This window comes from Pieris rapae, chromosome 5, assembly GCF_905147795.1.
Source record: "Pieris rapae chromosome 5, ilPieRapa1.1, whole genome shotgun sequence".
NCBI classification, from domain to species: Eukaryota; Metazoa; Arthropoda; class Insecta; order Lepidoptera; family Pieridae; genus Pieris; species Pieris rapae.
In genome coordinates, this window is record NC_059513.1 from 554262 (window position 1) to 576801 (window position 22540).

General features: G+C 34.2%; 2 protein-coding genes across 3 annotated transcripts; one reads left to right on the forward strand and one right to left on the reverse strand.

Moving 5' to 3' along the window:
- Window positions 1-811: 811 nt before the first annotated feature.
- Window positions 812-17416, reverse strand: LOC111000641 (collagen alpha-1(IX) chain). Of its 2 annotated transcripts, none has more exons than XM_045628405.1 (22): window positions 17314-17416; window positions 14052-14113; window positions 13524-13722; window positions 10751-10943; window positions 9792-9869; window positions 9189-9344; window positions 8836-8868; window positions 8129-8197; window positions 7075-7128; window positions 6884-6979; window positions 6274-6352; window positions 5996-6057; window positions 5708-5807; window positions 5528-5616; window positions 4481-4588; window positions 4024-4134; window positions 3694-3810; window positions 3241-3295; window positions 2817-2918; window positions 1812-1979; window positions 1430-1492; window positions 812-943 (listed from the first exon to the last, which is right to left on the reverse strand). In XM_045628405.1, exons 1-22 carry the CDS (start codon window positions 17322-17324, stop codon window positions 837-839), a joined length of 2112 nt encoding a protein of 703 aa, XP_045484361.1. In that variant the 5' UTR covers window positions 17325-17416; the 3' UTR covers window positions 812-836. The 2 variants fall into 2 exon arrangements, with proteins under 2 accessions (XP_045484361.1, XP_022125861.2); XM_022270169.2 differs by having other exon boundaries at window positions 7075-7137.
- A 2014-nt stretch (window positions 17417-19430) lies between these two features.
- On the forward strand, window positions 19431-22447 carry LOC111000644 (eukaryotic translation initiation factor 2 subunit 1). Its single transcript, XM_022270172.2, has 7 exons — window positions 19431-19573; window positions 19666-19903; window positions 20059-20287; window positions 20914-21146; window positions 21307-21422; window positions 21956-22067; window positions 22308-22447. The coding sequence occupies exons 2-7, from the start codon at window positions 19666-19668 to the stop codon at window positions 22376-22378; spliced, it is 999 nt and encodes a 332-aa protein (XP_022125864.1). The 5' UTR covers window positions 19431-19573; the 3' UTR covers window positions 22379-22447.
- The last annotated feature ends 93 nt before the right edge of the window (window positions 22448-22540 follow it).

Below are 22540 nucleotides of genomic sequence, written 5' to 3' on the forward strand. Positions count from 1 at the left end.
GCACCAAATCTTACATTTTAATGAATAATTTTTTTTTATTCATTAAAACTTAGTTGCTGAAACATACAATGGAAACGATTAGATGAAAAGGATGGCCATATCGCTTTCGAGCGATCTCTTCCAGGCAACCACTTATTCGTTTTTTTTATTGCATATTTTTAAGGTTAAGTTTTATATTCAAAGTTTTTACTTTTATATTAAATAAGCAAACAATGAGATTATCATTAAAATAAGTTTAATAATAGTTATTATTTATTTTATTGTGTCGCTAAATAAAGCAATAATTGATAAGTGATGACAGCTGTGTTAGACAAGAGAATCGAAGCCCCATTTTGGATATGAATTAATCACATTTCTGATAATTAATCTATAAAGATCAGCTTTATCAGTTCACAGACATCGAATATTTGTTAGAACATGCCTTTTACGGATTTTCTCTCTGCGAGAAAGTACAAAATAACACACACATGTCTAAACAGTCCTTAAACTCGCATGGGTCTCATTAAAACTATCCTAAGTGAACAAATCTAGGGAGGGAAAGATTTAAAGAAATATAAGACAATAAATGCCAGTACATAAAATATTTCAGGTAACAGCCCTACAATACAAAGGTACTTATTAGTGCGTAGAGGATCAATTCTAAATTTATTAGGGTCTGAAATAGCGTTTGATCACCAAGGTCAAGGATTCTGCGTATTTTCCTTATTTCCCTAGCATTACTACATATACACATATACTACTTTATTGATTTGAGAAAATGTAATTGCCTTATTAAAATTAAAGGGGATTATTGTTTTATTAAAACAGATAAAAAACTTAATAAATTTATTAATTATCTATGGTCCTTTAACATTGCCTATAGTCTGTGGATAAGCGTAGTACGATGCGAGGGGACAATCACAGCTTCCTCTAGGACCTGGCACACCGCGGGGGCCAATGGCACCTGCAAAATACCAGATCTTTTATTTGTATGCGACATCTTTTGTTTTGATCTATTTATAAGCTTTAGATTTATATACTCCAAAAGAACTACTACTGAAAAAGCTGCAACAATTATTTTCGTAAGCATACAGAAAAGGCTTATTAAATATTTATATATAAAATAGAAATATGTTTATCTTTCAATGTTGACAATTGAAATAATAATAATCCATATTTGTAAAGGACGAAAACAAAGGAAGACCTATGCTTTCATTAATTGGACGAAATCGGTCAGAGACATCAATGACACGAAAATGTATAAGGACACACATAATTTGTATTTTTTTTCCAGGGTATACTGATAACGATATCTGGGCCCAGGCTGTGCCATTTCTATTTGCATATGTATGCTGTATATTGTTAAAATTGATTTTTATTTAGTAAGCGTTTAACAAATAAATTACCCCTTCTATAGTTAAATATCACACAATAACAAAGTATCACTAACCTTCTCGCCCAGGGCTTCCTCGTTCACCTTGCCTTCCTTCAGGCCCAGCGGGACCTACTGGACCTAAAATTAAAATACAGTATTTTTTAACGTACTATAAAGCGTATTTAGGTAAAGCATGTTGAGATTATGAGAACGTTGAGATTCATTCGTTCGACGAATAATCGAAACATTTGAACCTCCATTCAGAGTTTTCTCTCAAGTACGATCGTAGTTCAGATAGAGCCATCAGCCATCTCTTAAAATGAAATCTAATAAATATATCTTTTAGTATACCTCGTTTTTTTGAACAAATTGTACAAAAACACATTTTTGTAATAGATAGGGACGTTAAAATAAATTATATTTATTAAATCAAATAAAACTTTCAAAATCAACTCACCTGGTAATCCTCTAGGACCCTCGGGCCCCAGAATCCCTACTCCTTCAGGGCCTCTGTCTCCTTTATCTCCTTTCTCCCCTCTAGAGCCTGGTTCTCCCGGTCTACCCGGCTCTCCAGTCTCACCAGGATATCCTCTGTGACCCATGACACCTGTTTCCCCTGGTATTCCTATAAAATATTATTAGCTATGTCCACTTCACACAAAATAGGAATTTAAAAATTATAAGTAGTTCTTGTGTAGATTTTACCCATAAAATATATTGTAATTACAAATATTTTATGACTATTAAATAATAAACAAAACTGTGATTATAGTATTGTCTTTTATTAACATAACTTTTAGACATTTAAAGAAAACACTTTTTTAACGGATTAAAGTTATGTATTATTGTAAACTTATAATTATTTAAACATAATTTAAATTTAACCGACGACGCACACTGTAAAGCACGCGAAACGTCGGTTAAATTTAAATTATGTTTAAATAATTATAAGTTTACAATAATACATAACTTTAATCCGTTAAAAAAGTGTTTTCTTTAAAACTGTGATTTACAATCTGCTATTGTTGAGTAAACTGAGAAATTAAACGTTACGGTCAAAAACATAAGGATCAGAGTCCTGGTAAATTCGTGTAATGAACTGAAAAACGACAAAGACATTCGAGATGAGGTGGAGGAAAATGATTCGCAACATGGACTGCAAAAAGAACCAACAATTCCATTCTCAGACAAATAAAAATCACCACACTGACTGTCAACGATTATTAACAAACTTTGATCATATTTCCAGACCAGAACCAATTATTCCCGACAATCTGGAAAAGCTGAGAAGCAGTGATTGCAGGAGAGTGGAAGTCGATGGTCTATCCGTCGGTCTGACAGACAATTATGGGTCTCAACATCCCTTATGAGACAAGCTGAAGATAGAGTAGTGCGGAGGCAGCAAGTCGACTGGGAATAAAGAGAAAAGAGTTAAAAACATGAAATTTAATTTTTAACTTACCTGGGGGCCCAGGTGGCCCAGGTCTTCCAATCGGCCCCCGTCTCCCAACACTGACTGCTGGAGGAATCATTACTAAACTATCTGCTAATTCTTTTAAGCGATCTGAAAATAGAAAAATGTATACAGGTGGTCAAAAAGTTGTGGATCAAACGCAACTAAGGGTTAGATGAGGTCATCAGATTTGTAAAACTGTCTACGACAGGTCCTTCAGCTCAACTCCCGCAGATTTATAATTTATTTTCCGTTTTTATAAGAAAGTTGACTTATATTTACGACGATGTCTGGCTGCATTTGTGATTTCTTATGTTTGTGATGTTCTTATGGCATTCAAACAGTTTTTCTATAAACGATAAAATTAATCAAATACATGAAGTAACTAACAACTAAGCAGTAACGCCTAGTTATTTACTAGGCGTTAGATTACCTCTCATTAAATCTTCACAAATATTTCTTACGTCCCCTTCTGTGAGTGATTGATGCTGAAAAAAATTGAATTCTATAATGGTATTTATATCCAACACACAAATCTACAGTATGTACAACCAATCGTATCTTTACCGACATAGTAATAGTAATAATAATTAAAAATTAATTAATAGAAAAAGAAATTAAGTGGTTTGGTCCCTGGGGCAGTGTAGCTTTTACGCTGGAATTTACTCACTGTATTGCTATATTTATTCGTTGAGCGAGGAAACAGCTCTGGGAATCAACCTGGTACCAACTTAAATATTCAATTAGCTGTGCACTTGAAACCCTAACTAAGAGTCTCAACTCCAAAGGGAACAAAACTGGAGGAAAGACTATATTTGAGGAGTTTTTGGATTAATTGTATTTTCGGTTTATTTATTAATTGTATTTACACACATGTATATATTACCTCAACAATAATATCTCTAGGTGCAATAGGGCCTGGGGCACCTCTCGGTCCCGGAGAGCCTGGTATACCATCCAGTCCGTCCCTGCCTGGTATTCCTGGTAAGCCTCCTTCACCTTTCTAAAAATAGATTTTTTAAATTATTCAATAAGTTTCACGATGCTTTTGTGATATACTTGATTCCGGATCGTGCGTATTACCTAGTGGTCCAAGTTAAACATATTGTCAGTGTTACAATTCTCAGTATAAAAAATGAATCGCTAAATTTAAGTGGTAACTATGAAAAAAATCTAGTTTATTTCAAGATTAAGCAGTTTTTTTACGCGACCCTACCTCTCCTCTTTCCCCCTGAGGTCCAGGTAGACCAGGCATACTGACTCCAGAAGTTGTTGTTAAGCCTGGAGGACCTTGGGGACCCGGGGCGCCCTGGCGACCTTCAGGGCCCTGCAAAGAAGAATCAATGACGACACATTCCAGCATTCTAACGCAAAACTTAGCACCATATTTTATATATATATTAATTAAGTATAATTGAAGTAGCGTATTTATTTATATATTCACTGTTTATGTGTTAGGGATAATAATAATAATATAGCCTTTAAGCAAGTATCATTATATTAAATAAGATATAAGAAGATTGAAAAAAAACTATTATTATTATTATGTGGTAGAGAACGTAGGGCTACATTACATATACCATTCAGATACTTATGACATTCAATACATATAAACTTTAAACACACATTTTCATATTCTATTGACTAACAAGCTTTACGTCATTAAGACGAACCTGTGGGCCTTCGGGCCCTCTCTCTCCAGCAAGGCCCTGTAATCCCGGAAAACCTCGTTCTCCTGGATTCCCAGGCAAACCAGGAGGCCCTTGAGCTCCAGGTACTCCCTGAAATTATACATTTTAGTTTATTATTCTTGTTCGCATTCTCAGTAAAACCAAGACGTCCTGTGTAGCGCTTCTAGCTTTTATCCAAGATGGGGATATTTATTTTGATATAGTGCTTGACAAGATATGGACATAAGTTATTATGGTTCGTGCAGTTATGATGGAATTGATATTTCACAAAGATATAACACACATTTGTTCATTTATTGAAGTTAGTATAACTTTTGGCACGATAGGGAAAAATGATGAGAGTAAATTCAAATGATGCCCGCTCTCACCGTCTCAAAAAACCGACACCCTGAAGCTAGCTACAATATTTTAGTTGTTTTATGATATTGAAAAAAACTTCATTTAACCATATAAACCGTTATAGCAAATCTGGCTATGTATAAAATATCTATTTTCCATTGGTAGAGTCGATTTTTCTACAAACATAGAATACAGCTTCTAAAAATTGTACATAAGAACACACACGTTTTTTTTACGAAAGCTTTCGAACCGGCACACTTATACAAGAAAAATAAAATATTTTTGTTAATGTGCATGCACCATGCACGAAATAGAGGAGTAGAGATATACAAAAAATAATCAAAACTATTAATTTTAAAATCTAATCGAAATTTTAAACGGAAGCAGCTATAGATATCTAGAGACCCAGATTGTTTATCTATATATCCAATCTAGGACATCAGTGAGGTTTGACCAAAACGCGTTCTCCGGAAAGAAGGGAATGGAATGATGCGATGCCAAACTACGGTAAGAGAGTACACCAAATTTAAATTTTGAGAAAGGATTAAAATCGACCTGATTATGAAATATTAAATGCAAACGATACATCAATTTTCAATTCATATAAATTTATATAGCACGTGCACTAATACACAATCTTTCCTAAAGATAATAATGTGCATGGAAAGCAAATAGCAATAAGAAACATACATCATGTCCGTCTATTCCGGACAGCCCTCGAGGCCCCATTTCTCCATCACGTCCTGGCCTGCCAGGAGATCCTTTTTCACCCTTACTGCCTGGAAATGATCAAATGACTTAAATATACAATGCTTTTTTACTTACTTCTAACATCGGTGAAAATTTGCAAAACTGTCACAAAATACTTACCTTGTACGATGGAAGTATTTACGTGAGCAACGGGCCCTGGAGGACCTGGATATCCTCTGTCACCACGTGGTCCCATTGCTCCAGGAGGCCCTGGTAATCCCTACAAAGTAGCATATATAAGATGATATTAGATTATTGTTAAACTAACGTAAGCTATATGAATAACGTAACGCGTATTTAACGTTACACAACGTAACGTAACTATCATGAATATCCTTTGTGTAAAAATAACAGGTTATTATTAAGTATAACCAAACTATCTTTTCGGTATCAGAATTAGAAACTTACATCCTTTCCATCAGATCCGGGCACCCCAGCCAAACCAACTAGACCCACTTCTCCTGGTTCGCCTGAAAATACCAAATATATTCTAAGAATAATTTATAGACATACACTTTACATTATCTATATAAAAACATACAAATATAAGTTATAAGACATGTTTATACATATGTATATCCTTTTGAATTGAAAAAAATCACAACTTAAATCGTTAACTTCTTAACAAGCATTCGTATGAATAATTTGAATTATATTATGGAAATATTTTTATTATTATTACATACCCTTCTGACCCGTATTTCCTCTATCTCCTTTGATTCCTCTTCGCCCAGGTTCCCCTGGAGGCCCTGGCAACATTGCTACCTATTTGAGAAATTTCATTTATTCTTGCGGTCTAATCGTTTAACGGCTTTTAAATAAAAAACGTAGAATTCAATATTTTCTTTAATAAAACAACGTGTTAATTAATTTTTAACAGTTTTTAAATACAATTATTTTAATTAGCCCGAGAAATCTAATCAAATTTTGAATTAAATTTGCTTAGATTTGTTACATATTTTTCTAATATCGAAACTTGCAGTACCATTGATTTATTTATTATTTATTTATTTATTTCACTACATTTTTCTATCTTAACAGTAATTACTAATACGATAGAATTCCAAAATCCCACACCAACTATTATAGATAAAAACATTAAAAAATTAAACTTATATTCCTAAATCTATCTATCCATAACTAACAATATAGCTTGATTGGAAACTCTTCACGGGAATCTGGTACAGCTCTTTCAAATATGTCTCTGTACGGCTTTTCTCCATTTCTTTGATACAAATACAATAATTAACACAAAATATCGACGAAATTACTAAGAAATAATACTTCAAAACATACATTAGTGCTATTTCCGGGTGGTCCTCGATCACCCCTGTCTCCTTTAGGACCTGGGGGCCCAAGAGCCCCAGGTAGCCCCTGTAAGCCTCGAACACCCTATAAACAAAAATAAATGAAAACGTAATAGTACATTTTTTTGCAAGCTGGCCAATTCTTTATAAGATTATAGTGTGGCAGAAAGTTTTACTTACCGGAAGACCCGTGTAGCCTGGGACTCCTTGATCACCTTTCTGGCCTTGGGGGCCCTGGGGGCCCTGAAAGTTGTACAAAATTTACGTTGCTGATTGGAATAAAAGTTAATAATTGAAATTGGATAATGTACATTATAAACAAAGTAAATTTGACAATAAGAGATTCCTCTCGCATTCTAGACATTCTTATATTAAAGGAATTGTCTGCGTATCGCTACGAGCATGCCCATGATGATGAATTGACCATAAATTCTTCTTGGTAAATGCGCATCATTTAACATATTTCGTTTATCAGAAAACAGGTAATATTATTAATTAATTTTGAAATATGCAATGTTTAAAATTGGAATGTGCTATCTAAGACATATATTCTGTATATAATAAAAATCTTTTGAACGTGTGTAATTAACTCCTCCGAAACGACTGGACAGATTAGTATGAAATTTTTGTGTTTTCAAGTGAATTCGAAAAACGGTTGTGATTTACGAAAAGATTATTCTTTTATTTTGACTGGATAACGTCGAGTATATATAAAAATCTGATTTTAATTACCGTTTATTTATAATTTCAGTAATATCTCCATTAAAGTCAAGATTAAAGTATTAGTGCTAAATATCGCAATAGAACATCTATACTAATATTATAAAGAGGAAAGGTTTGATTTTTTGTTTGTTTGTATGAATTGAATAGGCTCCGAAACTACTTGGCAGATTTGAAAAATTCTTTCACTGTTGGAAAGCTACATCATTCCTGAGTGACATAGGTTATATTTCATTTTCAAAAAAAATAGGCATCCTTACTAAAATTACGATAACATTAACATTTGTTTATTATTTGATACCATTCTAACAGATGGCGCTGAGTTAAAGGTAGTTTAGTTTAGGTCCGTGTCGTGGTACCAACGTTTCACATAAGTTCTCCTACGGTTTCCCTTGATTAATTTACTACTATGTAATATAACAAAAACCTTAGCCACAGCAACGCTTGGCCGAGTCTGCTAGTTAGTTATATAAAAACTCTAAGGCTCGTAACACTTACGAAAAGTTACACTTACTGGTGGACACGAAGCATTACACACTGGAGCAAAAAATGGATTCACATTTGGTGAAGACTGCGCGCCGGTCTGAAATGTAAACGTTAACATTATTATTAAGGTTAAAAAATTGTTCTTATGAAACAACAATATTACTTATAATACAAAGGTCTATATTATATATTTATTTATATTACGTTTCTATTTATTGCAGGCATAATATAATAGGTAATTTGTCGACCATCATACAAATTTAGTTTTCGATTTTCAACATACACTACAGTTAAGGCCTCTTGACTAAGCCCCCAGTGACGTCACAGTCAGCTGCCACAGTCATTATGAAACAGGGCTTACAACTTGTCACTTGACTCCTAACAAAGTGAATCCGTAATTAATGCTAGATATTTATTGGATTTGACAATATTTCTAAAAAAACTCCGACTGGCAACTAGCAGTAACGCTATTTTTGTTTTTATTGACAGTTAGACACAGAATTAGTATTTTAGCTTATATTATCACTAATTTCAGCGCTTCAGCGTACGACTTTCATGCCTGAGGTCGTAGGTTCGGACCCCAGTTTTCACCAATGGCCTTGGTCAAACTGCGCATATAACATTCCCTCGTACGATGATGAAACCGACACGCTTAGTAAAATGTGCCAGGCACAGAAGTGTGCCTTTTAGAAATGATGAATGAACAGATACAAAAAAAAAATTATTATTACTTACCATAGGTGACTCTATCAGCGGCTCGGCTATTTCCTAAAAAAAAACATTTTATGTTGTAGTTTACTCCTTAAGTTAAAATCATTTATAGTTTATCATTTAAACTGCTTTCCATCACAGATTAAAGCAATTCGTAAGCCATAGCCAACGACACGAGACAGACACAGGCTATTGAAGCCAGAATCCAAAATGTGATAATTAGAAATTACTAATTAATATAATGGTTAGTTATTAGATATATTTTTATGTATTAGGTGATGTAGTTGGAATAAAAACTGTTCAATTGCGACATTTCAACTAAAGTCTTTCATCGGAAACGCAATTTGATAGAAAGAGAAAGCCGAACATAAACTTACAATCTCCTCACAGCTTTCCTCAGTAAGATTAAACTGGTTGCAACTCAGAGACAGCCACTGCAGGTCTATCGGAGCTGGGGTTCCATCGTCGTTTGATACTATCGTCACCGTTGTGGCATTATTGAAACTGTGTGATTGGATATCCTCTGGTTCTAACTGAAATTGGTGATCGACGTGTCTCTCATAATTACTAGAAATTAATTTTTTTTTCAAAACGACTGCTGTAATCTCTCTTGAAATGTCATGTAAATAAGCTAAACATTTAACTGATATCTTATTCTAAAAATTGTTAATAACTTTTATACCGCAGTTTTATTTTAATTTAAAGTAAAATCATAAATAAAGTCTACGACCCTTGATTTGATTGAATCCTCTCGTATGATTAGAGGATGGACTTAATTATGCGTATATATTACCAGTAGAAACAGAGAGAAGTAGAACCTTCGTAAATATAATAATAAAGAATTTCATAATAATACCCATACATGACGAATTTATTATATATATATATATACGTTACTCCCCTTATAATATATACGTTTGACATGACACATCGAATAATGACATTAAAAAATATTAATCAATTTTTAAATGAAAATGTACCTCGATGCAATCCACTGCGGCGTATACAGTATCATTAGTGATGGTAACATGTACTTTGTGCCATCCAACACGAAATAACTGAAAAAAAAATGGATGTTAATTCAATTGTTAGCTACTTTTACTTTGTAGTATCTATTACGTAAAAAAATACAAATAATTGTGTGTTTATGTCTCGTTTCATCATCTACAATGCTTAAAATAAGGGCTACATTCTTAAAATATTCTATTTGAAACTTTTTCGCTGCTATACTTCTAAATTGCATAATTAGTCAAAAATTGTTTTGTGGTAAGACAACAATGACAAAATGCAGACTTGTTTCAAATAAACACATACCACATCAAACACAACACAAACCTACATAATATAAACAACCCATAAAACACACTTTCTTCGCCCAACGATTTTTATCCTTCATCTATCATCTTTAACGACTTTCTTAAAAACAACATTTTCACTAACGATACAAAACTTTTACATTCACTAACAATCACATCTTGTAAACCTTTGACATGTTGAGGGCCAAACGTTCACGTGCAGATATACGTTCGCGGTCCGTGTTTAAAAGTACTTTGTGCATGTGACATGAAATAATACGACAAAATGTTTAAATTGTAATACGAGGAATACACGAAAATACACGAAAATAAACGAAGATAAACGAAAATACACGAAAATAAACGAAGATAAACGAAGATAAACGAAAATACACGAAAATAAACGAAGATAAACGAATATAAACGAAGATAAACGAAGATAAACGAAAAAAAACGAAGATAAACGAAAATAAACGAAGATAAACGAAAATACACGAAAATAAACGAAGATAAACGAAAATAAACGAAGATAAACGAAAATAAACGAAAATACTTTTTGTTCAATAAACTTAATAACAACTAGTTAATAACCACTCAAGATGCACACGTTTAAGTATGTATTTGAAATATATAAAAAAACTTACTTCTGGACAAGAAAAGATAACCCTTGTTTTCTGAACGAAAACGGCCATTTTTCGTACATGAGGTAGCAGTGTCAGGGAGAAGAGAAGATTCTGTGATCGCACTCGTATGAGGCTCCAAGGTCTGCGTTGGTTCCGAGGGTTAAACGTAGCTGTGATGCTGAACTGCTCTGGTAAACCGTTGGGAAAAACTTTCCTGTAAATATCAATAAGAATAATTTTTGTTATTTTAACAGGGCTTTTCTGTTTGCCTTTATTGAAAATAATTTAATTACAAATTGATATTTTTAGTCAGGGAGCGTTCAAGTATTACGTAACGCAATTTTTGAAGATTTTTGACCCCCCCTCCCCCCACTGTAACGCTCCGTAACGTTTTTCTGTACCCCCCCACCCCCCTCTCTAAAGGTTACGTAACACTCAAGTCATCATTTTTACCCTGAAGTCGCAAAAAGTTGTTATAGTTTTTATCCTTCGTATAGTTTTAATTGCCTTATAATAAAACAAGAGATTTTTAATTCGCAACACCTGCGTATTTTGTTTATTTTTTTATAAATTTTTGGCTTTACAAAACACAATTGTTTTTCTCCTTCATTCTCCTAAGTATTTTAGCTTTTTTACTAATAAATTCTTCAAATAAAATAACATATTTATTTTAACCTTTGGCAATGCAATTATAAACAGAAACCCAACTGAAATTAAACATTTTACTCGAAATAAAATCGTATTCTTAACAAAATTAAAAAATAATCAACTATTAACCAAGTATCTAAGTAGGTCTATAAAAACAATTCGATTGAAATTACTGCTCCTCTGTCCACGGGTTTGCTAGCCACTCAGATTCTTTCATCACTGGTACCTGGAGTGCAGACGAAGACGGTTCTGGAATTGTTAAGCCACTTGCATCAACTTCGTCTTCGTCGAGCCATTCAGCATCCTCAGACGATGTTTCATAACGACGCACAATGCAGAGAAGCTCATTTGCCCTTCTGGCAGCAAGGCGCTGTGGCCGTACTCTAGTTTCACAATGGTCTTGGACAGTCTTGCCATGCACGTAACGACAGTGCATTTGAACACTCCTGTGAGATGTGAAATAGATCGTGGGATCTAATCACTCTATCAACCTGTGGAGGTTGGACATACTTTTTTCTTTAGGTCGGATTGTACAGATGGACAAAAGAAATCGTAAGGCATCTGCTTAAACCCTTCTAGAGGAGGTGACAGATTAACGGACAACCTTACAAGAAGTGGCGAAAACTTGGATTTTCCTTTGTCTAACAAACTGGGTACTACGAGCTTGCTTGGGGTTTGAAGTATTGGGCAAGGTGGCGGCATGAAAGTATCCGTAAACACAGATTTCAATGCACTTCTCGGTGGTGAACAGCAGGATTCATCTGCGCATTTTATAACCTGTAAGAAATATTGCGATTCACGGACGTGAACGCTATACCACGCCAGATTTGGTTCTGCTGCATCCTGCATGCTATCTTCGGGCTGTCTATACTCCACCGAAACGTCATAATTATCAATTTTCATTTCTCTCCACACTTCTGCAAGTGTTTCCCCAGCGTGCTGAAAATTGCGTTTTTCCAAATCATCATCCGTAGTCATTCCTTTGTCGTCGAGATGAGAACCAAAATGTTCATGAGGCAAAATGACGCCTGCCAGTCGTTTGCTGAGGGGAGCCATGCGACGCTCAACTCGGTTATATGCGCTCCGCCCAGGAGCATTAGTCGCTATAAACAGGGCGTCCAGGTTGTATTTTTTAAAGTGTTCAATCGCAAAGTTCTTGACTTTGCGATAACGCGGGTTTTCGTCCGGCCCACCATCTACAAAGATGATGATTACTGGCTTCACGGTGTTCGATTCTGTCATCATTAAGGATTTGAATGAAGGTATTGATAAAAGTGATTCGAAATCATAAGCGTGGGTGTTCGCTGTGGAGGATGAGTGTTTCCCGCTCCTTATGGATATGTGTGTCGGCCCGCTGTACCCAACAGCTTCTTCCCTACCGAAATTGTTAGGTTCTACGTTGACGCCGGCGTATACAGAAGGAATAAGTTTGTGCCGCTCTGCCACGACCCTTGACGCCTTGAAAAAGGCGGTTTGCGCACCCGTTTTAACACCCGGCGGTCTAAACCTCTGCCCCCACGAGTCCAACACCAATAGGGTCAGTCACTTACCATCGGAGCAAGTGAGGGCTTGTGGACCCTCCCGTAGTACCCATTATTATGTCTGGGTGGACATCTTGACACCGGCACTTCCTCAACTAGTTCATCGGCGTGTGCCGGCCGTAATCGCAAAAACGGCTTATGCCGTTGTGGTGGATGTTCCTCCCGCGGGGAGGACTCCACCATGCACCCCTTTTTTATATAAAAAAGAAATAATGTTACGTAACGTGTTGTAAGAAGGACCCCCTCCCGCCCGTGTAACGCATCGTAACGTTTTACGAGACCCCCCCGCCCCCCCAAATTGCGTTACGTAATACTTGAACGCTCCCTCATCCGCTATCATATTTTTAGGTCTGGGCCTCAAATATCGGTATCTGTTTCATGAAACAAGATCATGATCTTGTCAATCAATAGGCTAGTAGATGATCAGCCTGTTCATGACACACGCTGTCGATTTTTTGGGGCTAAGACAAGCCTGTTGCAAGTACAAAGTCCAATTGTGTACTGCCGGGGATCGAACTTACGACCGCAGAGATGAGAGACGCACCCTGAAGCCACAACCAAAGCTGTGAAGTTACATATGTAATAAAAAATAGAGACAATCTTACCTCACGGGTAATGTCAGGCTTGCCCCATCTCCAATCCTGTACGCTCTTTGTAAATTCTGTGAACCCTGTACCAAGGTAATTCCCGTGGTATCAGGTCGATCCAAGCGGTACACTGCTATCAGGTCTACTGTCTGGAAATCTACGTCCCCGGGTAGTCTTCCAGAACAGAGTAGAGTATTTAATGGTGATGTAGTGCTGGCTGGAATAACAATGTTATACTTACTTGGAAGAGTCGTTGTGGTGGTACAATCTGAAGTTCGCATATTCTGCCAAGCATAAGGGCTTGAAAATTTCTCTTTACGTATAAGTTACATACATTAGGTATCATATCATTATAGTCAATTCCATCATTTTGTAGTGATACATTTTTTGTTTTGTTATCTTGGAAGTGTGAATTGTGTGTAAAGTCGATAGAGTTTGTGTTTTTCTTATAAAATTCTTAATACAATAATTTTTTTAAAAATTTAGGCTTTCAAATCCACTTTCTCTTTGATTAAAAACGAATGAATAGAAATAAACAGAACTCACTGTCTGTGGTGTTCTCCAAACAGCTTGTAAAATGTATTATGACGATGAAAAGAAATGCCAATCTGAAAACAAATGAAAACATTTATTCATGTAGGTAACATAATGGTCACTTATAAACATCAAAAAAGAAATATACATTAAGTGCTTCTAATTTTACATTGACTGCCAGTTCTTTAAGGGCGTCGAACGGAAGAGAAGCCACTCTTTTTAATCGCTTAGTTTAGGTTTTTTTTTTTAATTGTTAGTGTGCCTACCTCCCCGGCGACTTACGCCCCGGGGCCGAGGAAGCTAAGCTATCTTAAGATTAAGTGTAGTACCGTTCATTTATTTAAAGAAGTTTATAAATTATACATTAATTGTAGGTTTGGTGGTTGAGGGTCGGTTGTGCTATTTGATACAGTTCTTTCCCTCAACCACTTCACAGTGTCTGCGTCTTAAAAACTAGTTACATTTAACTTAATTATAACGTTTGACAGAAAGGTATGCAAGGTAACTGTGCATCAGTTGCCTTCTTAAAAAAAAAATTAAAACTAATAGCATTGCTGCTTTACATATTGAGAATAGAATGAGGATAACAAAAATAAAGATAAAAATACAAATAGAGAATTAAATATTTACAATTTCTTATTTAAGGTGCATCGTTGTTAAAGTCTTTCAATTCGTTTATTATTTTTGTCTTAGGGTTGTTGTTTAGGAGGGAGTATGGGTCTTTGGATTTTCTGTTTTTCTGTAGGTGTGTGTGTCTGAGATTTTGAAATTTAGGGCATTCCTCTAAAACAAAGAGCAAAACAAAAAACATATAGACTGTGCGAAGAACGATTTAACGATGAGCCCACTGCTTAACATACTAAAAACCTTCTACATAATATCAACACTTTCACAAAACAATACCCTATTACATTCCAAATCACACCGGGCATTCCTTCGCTAAAGACCACTTAAAACGATTCCAGATTACAGACAATGACACATATCCATGCTTAGTTTAGGTTGTTTTACACAATGTTTGAAGATATAAAGAAGTATAATAAATAGAGTTCCCCTCATAACTTCAAATTAATACTGTAACTTTGCGCATATTTAGATATAAGTTTAGGGAAATTATAGGCCATTGATGCGCCAAGTAAAAGCATGGAAATAAATAGTCACCCATAAATTATACAAATGCACAAATAACCTTTTCCGAACGGTTACGAAACTGACCTGATGTTAATCGCCGTTGCCGCCTAAAAGTTCCACTTTTTTCTTGAAGGCTCCTAAGTTAAAATGTGACGTAAGCTACTGTTGTTATCGTTCCTGTCCAAAAATCGAAGTTTAACTAAGAAATGTCTGGCCATTTCTAAAGTCCACCAATTGGCAATGTTATTATAGCTGCGTTAAATCTTCAATAATAATAATAAAGCGCTCAAAGTAGAGTTTTATTATAATAATTAATTGTGGATTTCGGATCAGCTTCACCCACTTGGATCATGAGATCTAGACTGGCCTAGTTTAGTTTGATAATAAAATAGCATTCATTAAGATATATACATTGTATTATTACATATTTGAAAAAAATATCTTAAATATGTCTTTATGCTTACTTATTTATAAAACTGTATTTTTTTAGCTCAACTAGGACTTAATAAATCTATAAAAAAGATATGAGCAGCGTTGGTGTAATGGCTTCAGCGTGCGACTCTCATCATTAAGGCTGTAGGTTGCATGCCTTAGAGCAAAAAGTGGACGGCGTTTTTCTGGCAGCCTTCTGGCTGATCACATACTTGCCTATTAGATTGACCATGACAAACGTACAGAAATCTGAAGCCCAAACCTTTTAAGTTGTAGTGCCACTGATTTATTTGATATATTCGATTGGGTAACGGAACTAATCCATCTAAACTAATCTTCAATCAACACGCTGTTGACTTTTGAGATTAAACAGTGACTTTTTACAATATTTGCGTGTCCTAATCCTCCTAACCTAACAAAGTAAATGTTTAGTGACACGGTAAGAAATATCCTCACTACATTTAGTGTCTCTATAAATTTATTTAAATATTTTTTATTAATATATCTCTTAAAGCCATTTAAAATTACGTTATAGCCTATCTTAAGAATAAATAGTAAATAAAATCTCATCTTATTTTCTAAAACGGATAACTATAATAAGAAAGTATCCAATAACGTATGTAGTATACAGTATGTATTAAGGGAGAAACAATGTTCTTATGTACTACTTTTTTTACAGATAAAACAATCAAAATCTTTCTGTTTGGAAAATCACGGTAACCAGTGTGAAACCATGAAGAATCGGTTGTTAAATTATCTGTTAAACCTATCAAATACGTAGATTGGAATTGACACTATCAGAATACATCAGAATTGACAGCAATAGTAAACGAACAAATCTAGGCAACATCAATGATGATGCCCCACTTTTCTATCAAATCTCGATCAGGTTAATGGCTAATTGAACTGACAACCTTCAACACTCAATGGAAGCAATTTGTTTGCATTTGACAATTTTTTATAGGAGACCTATTTCGTTATATGCCGCAAATCAACCTACCGCATAAACATTACAATCTACAGAAGATATAGAGCCGTGATGCCTTAAGTCATCGCAACTATATATTTTGTATAAGAAAGAGCCCTCTATCTATATGCTTAAATTGTACTCGTTTCAGTGTGGCTTTTTTGCATACCCATAGGAAAGAAACTAAACTATGTTAACTTTAGGACCCAGCTCTATATTTCTAAGACGTAGATAGTAAGAGGGTTTATAATTTTGCATATTATCCCTAAAGCACTATCTTTTTTATTTATGTAGTTGTTTAATTATATCTATCAGATATAATTAAATTTATGAATTCGTATACATTAATTTAATTTAGCAAGACACTGAGCAAGAAACTACGATTTGTTACTGAAAAATATATATAATTTAAGAATGCTAGTTGTCCTGGCAAACTTTTTGCTCGATTTATGACATAAATAAATTACGTTAAGAAATAAAAATCAATTCAAACAATTTGTGTTACCCCGCAGTAAAGGGGGAAATTAAAGATTGATTAATTTGATCTACAGTTCTACAACTTTTTATATTCAATATAATATATAATCGCTCATTATGGTAAGTACTAATTACAATGTCTCGCACCATAAAATAAACAATTGACTGTCACAGTAACGAATTCAATTATGCAGCACATTACTAAAATAATTCCAATAGAACCTTTTTGCAATACGACCTTTTTGCAAATCAAAAAATCAGACTTACCGAAGTCCCATTTTAAATTTAAACACAGAACACTACGAGCCAAACATCGCGTACCGTCTGAATAGCTAATAAAGCTAGTTGTGATTTCTTTCGTTAAACGATGCGACACATATATATCAATTAATTCGTACGACAATAACCGCAAACAGGTCAGGACTGATTGAATGTGGGGCCCAGGAGAGAAATGTATACCTAATATCAAAATATGTTACATATTATATAAGAACGATCATGCCATTTATCTTACACAAGCATGTCACATGAGCTGACATGCACGCATTAAGCATGTGGCATGATCAGAGCGCCGTCTTTTAGACTTAAGTTTTCAACTTGTATAACTTCGGATCTACTGGTTCGACTTAAATAAACTTAAGTCGCAGCAGGTAAGGCTTTCGTATCTTGTCGCTAATAAAGTCATTGGACGTACGATCTTCCAAAAAACGGTTATACATAATTTTTTTATTTAAGTTTATTCCTGGCCAAAGGTGTAGAATCATGACTAGCACTACTAAGTAATCCCAATTAACATTTACTCTGCGAAAGGGCAACTGTCCACCTGTTCGTATGAAAGACAAACCGTCACCAAGCAATAACAAACGTAAAATATTTCGGACTACATCTGGACAGAAAACTGACCTGGGCTAATCATATAAAAGCCAAAAAAACAGAAGCCACCTTGAAATTCATAGAGCTATCTTGGCTTCTAGGCCAGCAATCTAGACTGTCCCTGAGCAACAAATTGCGTGATTACAAGGCCATCATACAATCTGGACATGTGAAATAGAACTCTGAGGCTTTGCAAGCAATTCCAACATCGAAATCCTCTAAAGATTTCAAAACATTGCACTCAGAACTATTTCAAGTGCACACAGAAATACAGGATTATCTGGAAATGCCAACCGTATAAGAAGTAATCCACAAAAACAAGAAGTCAACAGATTCAGATAGTAGGATCAGGAAATGGTTAAATAAAAATACAAATGAAGTGGCCAAGAATCTGTTAACTCCAGGAGATGATGTAACTCGTCTAAAGCGATGGCAAGTACTAGACCTAGATCAAATCCAGTTTCTATAACATATACGGTGCCTTTCAATATAATCGCACCCAATCCAAATTAAACTCAGAAAATCTGATTACGGCTGATAGCCGATTGCAGATGAACGAGAATAAAAATTTTTTGCCCGTTTAATTTAAGACCTAGCCTAGTGCACAGCATAGTAATTCCATGCTTGGAGAAAAGCCTTCAGTTCTTTGAAGCCCCAACAATGGGACAGAAGTAAGGAGTAGTAGCAGGCAATACCGCCACCAAAAAAACAAAAGCGCTGCCATCTCAGCTTGTAAAAAAACGCTCTGGGCATACTGCAAACTATTTAGAGAAAACTATATACATTTAAAAACATATAATAGTAGCACGTTAAAATTCCAACATTAATTAAAATTATGTCTGTGTTTCAATTTCTGCACGTAGAAAAATTACGTCATACTTATCTTCGGAAAATTACTTTTGCATCACAATTAAACTTGCGTTTCTAAGGAAGCCAATTAGCCGAATGGATATCAATTAATGAAACAATTTGACCCGCTCTCCAGAACCTCCTAGGTCAATGTCTTGTTATACTTGCCCTCTAACATTGTTTCAAAAAAGATTCAGGTATTATTATACCAGTATAAAGTCAGCAAAAATAGTTTGAAATGTACGCTTTCAACTTCTAGTGCGTTTGAACTAATTGAAGATTTATATACATTTATATATACCAAAAATCAATAAAAAAATGTAAAACTGTATAGCAAAATAGGAATTATTCTTCTATACTATGTATGTATATATGTGGACTCTGTTTCCGCACTTAGACGCTCAATAGGTCAGTTGTACGTGATCTTCTATACTATTTATATATCCAAAAATCGACAGAAGCAGAGTTTAAACGAAGTATCGCATTTACACACTCGTCCTGCCCACTTCCCTGCTCACTACGGCTGAATGTAAATGCCGCAACATTAACTTGAAACCCATTTGTACAACATTTGTAGTAATCTGTAATTTAAAGTCAAATGGTCAGCTAAACATACTCTGTACTAGTAGGCCTAGGCAGTAGCTCTCTGCTCTGTCAAGTGTCGACTGTCACTTCCATGTAAACTTCATATTTGATGCTTCACCTTATATGAAACCGATCATCAACGTGAACAACAAGGTTTCATCATATTTTCTAAACTTGAATTTCTTACAAAATAACACATAAAACCTAACAACAATTCAAGGTTTGTTAAGAACTTGACTATTATCTAATGTATTATCTACAGTTGCAGATAAAATTGATGATTCAGAGGTTATAATATTTACGAAATTTCAGATGCCCCTTACGTGTAGATTTTATCAAGAAAAATATCCAGAAGTTGAAGATGTAGTTATGGTGAATGTGCGTTCTATCGCTGAGATGGGCGCATATGTGCATCTGCTCGAATACAACAACATTGAGGGCATGATCTTGCTTTCAGAGTTGTCGAGGCGTCGTATTCGTTCTATCAACAAACTAATTCGTGTCGGCAAAACTGAACCCGTTGTGGTCATAAGAGTAGATAAAGAAAAAGGTAATTCTTATTAATTTTTCAAACTCAAATTCTCCAACAAAAGTTACACCAAAAAAATTTTAATTTTTCATTATTATACTATTTACAGTTAAGTAGACTAAGTTATGTAGTAGTTTATTTTTATAATGAATTTTATAAGTTTGTATTTATTACAGGTTATATTGATTTATCCAAACGGCGTGTTTCTGGTGAAGATATAGACAAATGTACAGAGCGGTATGCAAAGGCAAAAGCGGTAAACTCAATCCTAAGGCATGTAGCAGAACTTTTGCACTATGAAAACTCAGAGCAATTGGAAGAACTCTACAAGAAGACTGCTTGGCTGTTTGAAGAGAAATATAAAAAAAAAGCATCTGCCTATGATTTCTTTAAGCAAGCTGCTGTGTAAGTATGTTTTGTTTCAATAAATCATTTTCAATCAAATAATCATTGTAATAAATCATTTATTTGCATGACTGTGGTACATTTATAACAATAAATTATAAAAATCCACACAATCAGCCACACAAAAATAGGCATGCAAATGATACATTAGTTTTCATCAAGTCATATAATAAGAACATCAGTCATAATAAGTCAAGCTATTTACAATCAATTGTTGTCAAACTTATAGGCCAAATATTCGGCCTAGCTATAAAAGTACATTGACTTTAAAAACCTGATCACCTTCCCCTAAAAAACATTACATGGCAGCTATAACTTTATAACTAACTAACTCTATGACTTATAACATAAAAACAAGTTTCTAAAAAATATTTGTATTTTATCATAAAATTATTTTATTTTCTTATTTAAAATATCTAAAATTAGATTAAAAAATCTTTTGTTTGCAAGTTACATTATATACCTAATAAAATCAATTCTAAAAATATTTTTGCTATTGGTTTAAAACATGTCTTAAAGATTATTTCCTTTTGTAAAATATATCAAGTACTCCAATGATAGACAAAGCAGAACAACCATTAAAAATCTGCATTTGTTTTAATTTTCTTTTTGATATTTAACTACAGGGATCCTTCAGTCCTAAATGAATGTGGTCTTGATGAAAAAACAAAGGAAGTGCTATTAGCCAACATTAAGAGGAAATTGACCTCACAGGCAGTCAAGATAAGGGCTGACATTGAGTGTGCATGTTATGGCTATGAGGGTATTGATGCAGTTAAGGCTGCATTGAAAGCGGGTCTTTCATTATCCACATTAGAATTGCCAATTAAGATAAATCTCATTGCCCCACCGTTGTATGGTAAGTTTTATGTGTCAAACTATACATACCCCCTGTTTGATACTATTCCTTATTTAGAAATAGAATTGACAGCCTTTAGAAAAACCATCTAATAAAACTCAAGCATAATGTTGTTTTGAGTAATTGTTTGGTACATACACTAAAAAATATTTTTTTACAGTTATGACTACTTCAACACCAGAAAAAACAGATGGACTTAAAGCATTACAAGATGCGATCGACAAAATTAATGAGACCATCACAGCATCAGGTGGTGTCTTCAACATACAGATGGCGGTGTGTATATCTATACGTCTAGACTAGTAGTAATAATCATAATAATTAATAAGTCATTGCATATTCATCATTAATAATATTTTACTATATTATTAGAAGCCTAATCATTCATTTATTAATACTTAAAATGGTGGCTATTATTTTTTTTTGAAATCAAAAATTAAATCATTTTCTAGAAGTTAGCACTTACTACTTGACGACTAGTTTCCTTATAAACACAACACACAAAGAGTGGTGTTTAATCCACTTGTTGAAAAGTATTTAACCATTAAAACGGACTAGACAGACAGGTGTATCATAGAAAACTTCAGACAAACAAACAGTACAAATCACGTATATTATGTCTAGAATGATGTTACTAATCCTTTTGAAAAAGGATAATCAGGCCTTAAGTTCTAGAATTTTTTTAATACAATCCATAATCTGAACTAATTACTATCAGTAAATTTCAAAATTCTTGGTTAATTAATGACAGTATAATCAAATTAAATCAAATCATTTATTAATTTAATAAATATATAATTATTTATCAGCCTAAAGTGGTTACGGCAACTGATGAAGCTGAATTGGCGAGACAAATGGAGAGAGCTGAAGCTGAGAATGCTGAAGTGGCTGGTGATTCTGCTGAAGAGGATGAGGATCAAGGTAAAGTCGACCAAGATTTTTCTATGGGATATTTATAGTGTGTCTAATATAAGTTTAAATGTATCTTGTCTCTTGAATATATTATATTGAATTCAATGACATTGGTATATTATTGAGTATTTTTTGTTTACTAAATTATGTAGTTAAGCCAATTTGTTTAAAATACTGTCATGGGAATAAATTGGAAACATGGTCTTAGTGTCTTGAAATTCTTCAAAATTCATGTTATAATTTTTGTAGGTATGGGTGACGCAGGCGCAGATGATGAGCCTCAACAAAATGGCGCCTCCGACGACGACGAAGAAAACTAATTTTCTGTATATTATGTACTGCATATTCAATATATACTACATTTATAAAAAAGCTTTTAATTACCTTTCCATGTTCAATTATTATTAGCATGATTTGTGGATAGTGTGGAATTTTCAATATTTTTCCAGAGTATATTCAACTAATTCAACTAATACACTTGT